Source organism: Nicotiana attenuata, unplaced genomic scaffold (genome assembly GCF_001879085.1).
Source record: "Nicotiana attenuata strain UT unplaced genomic scaffold, NIATTr2, whole genome shotgun sequence".
Lineage (NCBI taxonomy): Eukaryota > Viridiplantae > Streptophyta > Magnoliopsida > Solanales > Solanaceae > Nicotiana > Nicotiana attenuata.
In genome coordinates this window covers 200,578-209,794 of record NW_017670597.1, presented here as the reverse complement: position 1 = coordinate 209,794, position 9,217 = coordinate 200,578, and the positions used below count along the sequence as shown (strand labels likewise).

At 38.0% G+C, this 9,217-nt stretch overlaps 1 protein-coding gene across 1 annotated transcript; it reads right to left on the bottom strand.

Annotated features, from left to right (window-relative positions):
- Positions 1 to 267: 267 nt before the first annotated feature.
- On the bottom strand, positions 268 to 3,486 carry LOC109241371 (ribosomal RNA-processing protein 8). The gene is made up of 9 exons (XM_019408108.1): positions 3,250 to 3,486; positions 3,098 to 3,159; positions 2,781 to 2,832; positions 1,487 to 1,601; positions 1,301 to 1,395; positions 1,070 to 1,176; positions 868 to 982; positions 746 to 790; positions 268 to 665 (listed from the first exon to the last, which is right to left on the bottom strand). The coding sequence occupies exons 1-9, from the start codon at positions 3,424 to 3,426 to the stop codon at positions 594 to 596; spliced, it is 840 nt and encodes a 279-aa protein (XP_019263653.1). The 5' UTR covers positions 3,427 to 3,486; the 3' UTR covers positions 268 to 593.
- Between the last annotated feature and the right edge of the window lie 5,731 nt (positions 3,487 to 9,217).

Genomic DNA, 9,217 nt, shown 5'->3' with positions numbered 1-9,217 from the left:
TATACAAAGGGACCCGGTTTTGTAATAGTCAGAGAATTCATTTTTTGTTCTGAGTCAATAAAAACTCTCTCTATCTCTCTATAACCCTAAGTTCTTCATTGAATCTATGAGAATGATGAATATTAACAGGCTGGGATTTTCTCACTGTATCATCTTCAAGTGTTTTTAAGAGAGATAAATGTAAAAGAAAAAAAAAAGCGATAATACACAAGATTTTGAAGCAAACCACTAGAACTGAAGCATACACTTTTGAAGTGAAACACACGATTTACGAAAGATTAAAGGCATTAAGCATATATTAATTTAGTACTATAATCTTTTTCAATTAAAATAACTTCTTTCAGAATCCATTATACAATAACGGTAATATTAACCCTAACTCCTCAACGTTCGAGATTCAAAGAATTGACCAGTTCTCGTAGAGAAAACTTAGGATGTCATTTTTAAGTGCATACTTCTCTGAAACACATCTTCACCCATCAGGGGATTCTTCTTACCACTTCATCGCTTTGCGCGATGCTCTGATGCTTTTAAACCCACCTCCAGATTGAACAAGGGCTACACTAAACTCTTAAACCGTATTAAGGCCAAGCTTAGCGCCGTTTATATATACAAGGCTTGAGCTCAGGCCAATTGATCTCCTTGTCTACTGAATTCTGCTTTTCCTGTTGAGAGGGACAGAGATAATAAGCACATCTTTCTGAGGCATGCATGAATCATAACAAAATTATGCATCAAATCTAACCTTCTTCTTTAGGTAGAACAGCGCAAACATTTTGTTAGAGAAATCCTGCAGAAACATAGACAAACTTTAGAAGTAGATCTCAGATTTCATCAACTCATAATAAAAAAAGAATTGATGGAGACCTTTGACTCAGTGGTAAATCCAAGCTCACAAATAGCTTTCAAAAATTTGTTTGGGTCTGCTCCTCCAGTATTTGGATCAAGCCTGCTTTTAACCTCTGCTATCAAAAGCCAACCCCTGGAACAACCACCCAACTCAGTTCGTAACCTAAACCACAAGATGAAGATACCTATCTTACTAAATTAAGAAAGTACTGCATGCCACCTGGGTTTAAGAACTCTGTGTGCTTCCTGAATGTAGCTTGGATAGTCGGTTCCCATCAATGAAAGGCAAAAGACAGCCACATCAACTGACAAAGACAGTAGAGGGGTCTGCCAAACGAGAAGAACTAATTTAGGGCCATGCTCCTAATCATTAATGTGATAAAAAAGGCTGAAACTTTGAAGGCAATTCACAGAGAGACTCTGTTAGCAAGACACTAAGCGAGGCCCATACGTTTGACATATCACAAGCAATTACTGAAGGATCATTTGCGACAAGATCCAAGGACCAGACTTCGTTCTTCACACTTCTTGCCAACCGTCCATCGCCTGAAATAAGTTCGACAATCAATGAGTCACGCAACTGCAAAAGTGACAATCACATGAAATTTGTTGCTTCCTGATAATTCGAGACCCATACCGCAGCCAAAGTCAGCAACAACTAAAGAAGGACTATGATCCTTTAGCCATTTTGTGATTATATTAACAGGTTGTTCTGGCCAATGTAACATTTGCTCTTGATACCCTGCATGATACTGGCCAGATAAGTAAACACTGGTTAAGAACAAGAAAATCATTACAGGGTGATGGATACTCAACAAATGTACTCCAGGATATTTCATAAATGCAAAGAAAACTGAAGTTGAATCAGATTCAAAAGTTGCAGTCCCAAAAATTCTAGAAGGGGGTATCAACCAGCCACCTCGCAGGGGTAACTGTGAAGACGGTAAAATTCTTATTAGGAGTGATTAGTCTGTCGTTACGAACATGTGGTCGGTAGGAAAAAAGGAGTAACTGCTGTTATGGCTAGTACGAGTCATACTTGATAACAGACTTCATCCTCTGAACAGCCGACCTATGGGCTTATGTACTTGTATGCAGATTGGACCAACCTGACCTATCGATAGTCTAGACTCTAGACATGTTCTGAATCTAACATTTAGGTCGTCGGACCTCCAAAGTTACTAAAAGTAATACTCCCTTTCCTCGCTTCTATACAACTTTCAGGAATTCCATTTCATTCAATACCAAACTTCAATCTTTGATGTGATGCTTCTCTAAACTATAACCTTTTTTTTGTAAATGAATTTACTATACTAGTCAATAACTTCGTGTTCAGTCAAATACCAATAATATTGGACAGAGAAAGAAACGAATTATACAAATACGAGACCAAGAGTAGTGAAATATCTCAATAGTTCAATAGGTCAAACTTTTCTTCTCCATTTTTATGTGTATATATAAGCAATAGGTCAAGGAAAAAGCAGACATCAGTAACCGCACCTAGGCAACTCTAGACGCTTCAACACTAAGTTTATTGGGAGGCAGAAGGAGAACTGACTAGTTTATCCCCCAAGTGAAGCATTAATTTTACTTAAGGATGCTTAGTGCATTTAGAAGAAAATTCAAAAAGGTAATACTTCCTCCATGTAGCGAGACAGATTATGAGAATGCCAGCATTTTAGGTTTTGAGTTCTTAATTGAGGACTTCTATGCACTGCATTCGTTACCATTTTCCTTACAGCATTTGAATTATGTTAAACTTAACCCCTCAACCGCTCCTTAGCTTTTTGTTGAACTTATACACTCTCTTGAAGACAAGGTCAATCCGAAGCGATCTCAATTCAAACCAACTCCAAAAACCTTGAGTTATCACGTATAAATAGAGGTGCAATATAGAAAAGACACATCTAACTAACGAAAGTGATTCTTACCACATTAAAAAGATCTGGATTTTCTTTGAAATAATTGAGCGCCTCATCTCCACTGGATTTAAAAACAAAAAAGAAAGAAACAAAGCAATTAACTCAAAGCAACCCGTAATTCAGAACTTATCTTCAACAAAAGACTCAATCTTGTGAAAAGAAATTGCAGCAACCTAAGTGTATTAGCTGACAAAACACTAGCTTTCTTTATATTTTTTGTCATATGTATGTGAATACATCTTGCTTATATATTGAACTACAAAAGAAAAATCTTCCTTATTTTTCTCAATTTAGATTTTTAGAAACAGGAAAAAAGGAAAACGTACGAGCAAGTGTAGAGCTTTTCATTAAGCATACGGAAGTGTCCTCCTGATAATCTCGCCTTCATCTGCGTTAACTCCACATTACAATATTACTAACTATTTTTACAAATATGAATATAGGTAAATGTATATGAAGAGAAAGGATGAATTGCAACCTTATCGAGAAAAGACGAAGCTTTTTTGGTTTTAGAGATAGCATTTTTTGAAGCCGGAGATTGATTCACGCCGGAGAGCTTAGAATGACCGTCGCCGGTGGGAGTAGAAGATGAAGGGGAAGAGTTTTTGTGAACCTTCCCTCTCTTCCGTTTACGGCTTCGATTTTGTTCTTTCATCTTCTCTTTCAGCTCGCTCTTCTCTGTTTGGTAGGAGCTTCTCTGTTCGAGCTTCTCAGTGTTGTTGAATTTAGGGAAGGGTTCTACCGAGTAACAAAGCTGACCAAGATGGACCGGCCCAAGAAGTTATTGGGCTTAGGAAAGTTTGGCCCAAAATGAGTAGGTCTGGCCCCAAGTGCATACATAGCCATTTTCAGAGATATTATTTAGAGATTAGCCAGTACTTGTATTGGTTTAAATTTCACAGTATAGCCAGTTTTCGGACTGGTCAATCAAAAATAGCCAGTGTTTACCAAGTCAATAAAAAATAGCCACCGTTTTGCTGCAATAGAGACCGGTCCAGCATAATATACTGGAGTCCGGTGCACTTGTGTATGAACTCCAGCATATTATGCTGGACCGGTATACTTTGCTGGTTCCGGTATAATATACTGGAGACTGGAGCACTGGTGCTCCAAACTCCAGTATATTATACTGGACCATTATACTTGCTGGAACTCCAGTTTATTATGCTGGAGTTCTAGTGTATTTATGCTGGAACTCCATCATATTATGCTGGAGTTCCAGCATACTATCCTGGAACTCCAGTATAATATGTTGGAGTTCAAGTATACTTATGCTGGAACTCCAGCATAATATACTGGAGTATTTTTCGGGTTTTGAACAGTGTTTTCGCTCAGATTTATCTTTACATAAAAAGTGGCTAAACTTCGATTACTTTTGAAATTGGGCTATTTTTGAACGAACAGTTGTAAATCTGGCTATTTTTAAAAAGCACCCCTTGTTTTGCCCTGAAATTTTAAACTAAAAAGCCTAACTTCAGGATAAAAATATCCTGAAAAATTAAAATTCATAAATACACTAGCTAATTTCTAAATAATAGCCCTTTAGAGTGGTTACCTAGTGTCATTTCTACATTAACCAGCTCAAAATCTTCAAACAAAAGAGAAAACAGCCTGCATCGAGAAAGGAACCAATGCAGTACTATTAAAAAGAAAGAAAAGCAATCAGAACAGTAATTAATGCCTCAATTAAAATTTTGCCAATTTATAGTGTCTTATATTAGTTGAGAGATTGGGTTATAGTCTCCTTAAGATTTTGAGTAATCCTTACTTCATATCTACTTTTGGTTAAATAGTCCCCATATTATGTATCCACGCGCGTTACATTAGGATTTTATGACTCACTAGAATTTTTCCAATTCATTAGCCAAGTTTGTTATGTTATTGTATTGGGGAAAATAAATATTACATGTGAAATTAATGATGTGGATGACATGGCAATTGGTAAGACGCGTGGATCATTAGAAAAATGACAGCCGGAGAAGAGCACTTAAAGAGACGCGAGTTTTAATAGGTACGAGCAAAACGTCTAAGAGACAAGAAGAAACGGTTGCTCGAGTCTCTCAGTAATTTAAAGAGACACTGGTGGAATGAATCAAGACAGCAAAAAGTACAGATTTGTTGATCTACAATTAATGAGCATGAATGATTAGAAACGTTACAGAATCTTCACGAAACAGTTACGATTGCCAATTATAACGTTTCATTAATGTCATTAAATGCTCATAATGACTCAATCACGAGGGGGAAAAGACATTGTACTTAGAAATATCTATAAAAGAAATAGAAATGTCATTTGTATGGATATGTTCTGATTATTACTGGAATAAACTTATTTACTTTTGCTTTATATTAATTGCTTTGCTATTTCATACTCTAATTTTCCTTTCTCATTTCAAAAATATTCCTTTTCTTGATTATCAGTAACCCGAGTACTTCTAAAATTAAGCTTTGACCGAAATTCCTATTTTCTGGTTAAACAAATTGATTCCATCACCGGGAATCTGATAATCTTTTCACTTTCCAAATCCATTCTTCTGCCCAAAAAATCATGTCAAACGTCGACGACAACAACAAACAAAACCTACAAAACCAACACAATCAGCAACAGTTGAATCAACAAAATCAACAAGGTGATGGAACTCCAGTACCCTCACCGCAAAACTCTCCTCGATAATCTCGAGAAGGGACTCCTGACAGATCTGAATCGAATATGAATGACCAACATGAGAACGATCTGATGCAGCATTGAAACAATTAATCGTCGAACAGGTCAACAATGCTCTTCAAGCTTTTTTCAATAGGTTGCCAATTGTACCACCAACTCACCTCCAAACAACACCGCAACCATAGAGAATCTGCGCTCGAGACTTGCAAATTCAGGCAGCGGAGGGACTCCCAGCAAATCTCGCGATGGAGGGCCAGGTATCCTAGTTAATTTTGATTTACAAAGTTTAGTACTAACTTTGCAGAAACAACTCAAGGAGCAGAACGATTGCATAGAGCAGATACCTGGTGTGCCACCTATAATCAAAGGAGTAGATATGGAAAAATATTCTTAACAACCTTGGAAGCCAAGTGTCGCTCCTTTGCCTATTCGAAAAAAGTTTAAGATGCCCGATATCCCAAAATACGATGGAACAACTGATCCACGAGATCATGTAACTGCATTTACAACTGGTGTGAAGGGCAATGACTTGACCAAGCAAGAGATCGAATCAGTATTGGTCAAAAAATTCGGTGAAACCCTCACGAAGGGAGCATTGACATGGTATTCTCTTTTACCTGAAAATTTCATTGATTCTTTTGCTGAGCTTGCAGATTCATTTATAAAAGCACACTCGGGAGCTCAAAAAGTTGAAAAAAGGATGGAAGACAATTTCAAAATAAAACAAGGAGATACGGAGTTACTCAGGGAATTCGTAGACAGGTTCCAGCGTGAAAGGATGATGATGTCACGTGTACCTGACAATTGGGAGGCTATGGCATTTGCCAGTAATTTAAATGAAAAAAGTTCGGAAGCCACGAGAAGACTCAAAGAAAGCTTACGAGAATTTCCTGCAAGAACTTGGAATGATGTTTACAACAGGTATAGCACGAAGCTGCGGATAGAAGAAGACATTATCATTCAATCCCAGAGATGAAAGGGTAAATTCAAGGCGGCCAGAAACTAAAAAAGGTCCGGTAAAAACATGTACGAACCTTATATGGGACCAGCAGGAAGGAATTCACGCTCAAAATAAGAAAATCCAAGGTATGATTCCAGATCAAAGGATAGAGATTCGGTTTCGTCGTCTAGGTTCGGAAAGGAGCGAGACACACAAGATACGCGAGACAACAATAGAAGTTCAAAGACAAAAATTGGTGGTTACAGTTTTAATGTTAGCACGTCTGAATTGGTAGCTGTTTTAAGAAGTATGGGAGATAAAGTGCGGTGGCCAAAAGAAATGAGATCAAACCCAAACAGGAGAAACCCCGATTTTTGGTGTGAGTTTCACAACGATCATGGTCACAAAATAGCAGATTGCAGACTGCTACAAGGTGAAGTAAAGCACTTATCAAAACAAGGTTACTTAACCGAATTGTTTAGTGAGAAGGGTAAGCAAGCATATATGAAGAATAGGTAGGAGCCACCGAAACCTCCATCACCAAAGAGAATAGTTAATGTCATAAGTGGAGGGGAGGAGGTCAATGGCGTAACATATACAACAACAAAAAAGGTGTCAAAAATCACAGTCACCCACGGGAAGTGAGTTCGTCAAGTTTTGAAAGAAGATAGTATAACATTTGATGATGCAGATGCATATGGCGTGTTGATCCCACACAATGATGCACTGGTAATATCTTTACTTGTACATGATACTAACGTAAAACGAGTTTTGATTGATCCAGGTAGTTCTGTAAATATCATTCTTCTAAGAGTGGTAAACGAGATGCAAGCCGATGATAAATTGGTACCCAAAGCACGGACCTTGTCTGGTTTTGAAAACTTGAGCGTTGTAAGAAAAGGCGAGATAACACTCACCACATTCGCAGAAGGAGTAGTCAAAGATACCAAATTTCAAGTGATAGATATGGACATGGCGTATAATATGATTCTTGGCTGACCATGGATTCATGAGATGGATGTTGTTCCGTCTACCCTACATCAGGTTATCAAGTTCCCTTCCCAATGGGGAATAAGACAATTCTGTGGCAATCAACAGGCTTCTCGGAGCATTAACTCAGTGGCAGACTCAAGCACGAAAAATGATGTCGCAGATGAAAAATAGCAATTACATAATTCAGTTGAGGATTTAGCAGCACAAACCTCAACTGTAGATGGACAAACGGATGTAGATTCAAGGCCTGACACTATTCAAGAACCAAAAGAAAATGAAACATCAAAACAACAATCGAGGAACTGGAAGTTGTGGTATTATTTGTACATTGCCCGGACAGAAAAGTCTACATTGGAACCAACCTCAGCACGGAGATGAAAAATTAAAGCTATTGAAGAAATATCGGATATACTCATGAGCAAAAAAGAAGTGCAGAGATTAACAGGTAGGATAGCAGCGTTGGGAAGATTTATTTCTAAATCTTCGGAGAAAAGCTTTAAGTTCTTTTCGGTTTTGAAAAAGCAAAGTCAATTTGAATGGACTGAAGAATGTCAACAAGCGCTCAAAAATTAAAAGCATACTTGTCAAACCCACCCTTGTTGGCTAAACCAAAGGATGGGGAAAAGCTACTCATCTACCTCGCTGTTTTAGAAGTGGCGGTAAGTGCCGTATTAGTTCGAGAGGACAGGGGTAAACAATTTCCAATTTATTATGTCGGCAAGACTTTATTAGATGCTGAAACTCAATATCCTCATCTAGAAAAATTTGCTTTAGCATTAATTATGGCATCTAGAAAATTAAGACCTTATTTTCAGTGTCATCCTATCTCCGCAGTAACTGCTTACCCTTTACGTAATATATTGCATAAGTAAGAGTTATCGGGTAGGTTAGCTAAATGGTCTATAGAACTAAGTGGATATGACATCACATATCAACCTAGAACTGCAATAAAATCATAAGTTTTAGCAGATTTCGTGGCAGACTTTAGCTCAGGCATGGTAACAGAAGCAGAAAAAGAACTGCAGGTATTTAATGGGTCTAATCCAGGTACTTGGACCCTGTTTACCGATGGCTCTTCGAATGTAAAAGAAGCGGGTTTAGGCATTGTCCTAATCCCACCTGCATGAGAGATTATACGGCAAGCCATAAAATGCCATCCTATTACTAATAATGAATCAGAATATGAAGTTGTGATTGCAGGTTTAGAATTGGCACGAGAGATCGGAATAGAGCAGATCATAATCAAAAGTCACTCGCAACTCGTAGTTAATCAAATGCAGGGGACTTATATAGCTAGAGAGGCGAGGATGCAACAATATTTGGAAAAGACACGAGATTTTATTAGGCAATTCCAAAATTGGAAAATTGTGCAAATACCAAGAGACAAGAATGTCAAAGCAGACGCGTTAGCTAATCTTGCATCCGCTTTAGAAGTTACAAATGAAGAGAATGCTTCTGTAATATATTTGTTTCATTTGGCACTCGACCAAGATAAAACGAGGTAAGTTTTTAATAATTAACTTGGGATTGGAGAAACGAGATTGTCAATTTTTTGCAGTACGGAATACTACCTGAGGATAAGAAAAAGGCTCAGGCACTTCGTCGAAAGGCTGCTCGTTACTGTTTGGATCGAGGCAATCTATATCGAAAAATGTTCGGTGGCCCTCTAGCAAGGTGTTTCGGACCTTCTCAAACGGAGTACTGATGAGAGAAGTACATGAAGGACATTGTGGAAATCACACCGGGGGAAGGTCCTTGGTAAAAACTTTAGTTAGAGCAGGGTATTACTGGCCAAAAATGGAAGAAGAGGCAGAAAATTTTGTGGCCAAATGTGACAAGTGCCAAAGA

What these genes read in the sequence shown, in the direction of transcription:
- LOC109241371 (XM_019408108.1), bottom strand. Translation starts at nt 3,426, where the DNA reads ATGAAAGAACAAAATCGAAGCCGTAAACGGAAGAGAGGGAAGGTTCAC. An exon ending in GAAAAGCTCTACACTTGCTC is followed by an intron (nt 2,833 to 3,097) that starts GTACGTTTTCCT and finishes TTTTAAATCCAG; the next exon opens with TGGAGATGAGGCGCTCAATT. An exon ending in TGTTCTACCTAAAGAAGAAG is followed by an intron (nt 666 to 745) that starts GTTAGATTTGAT and finishes CCCTCTCAACAG; the next exon opens with GAAAAGCAGAATTCAGTAGA.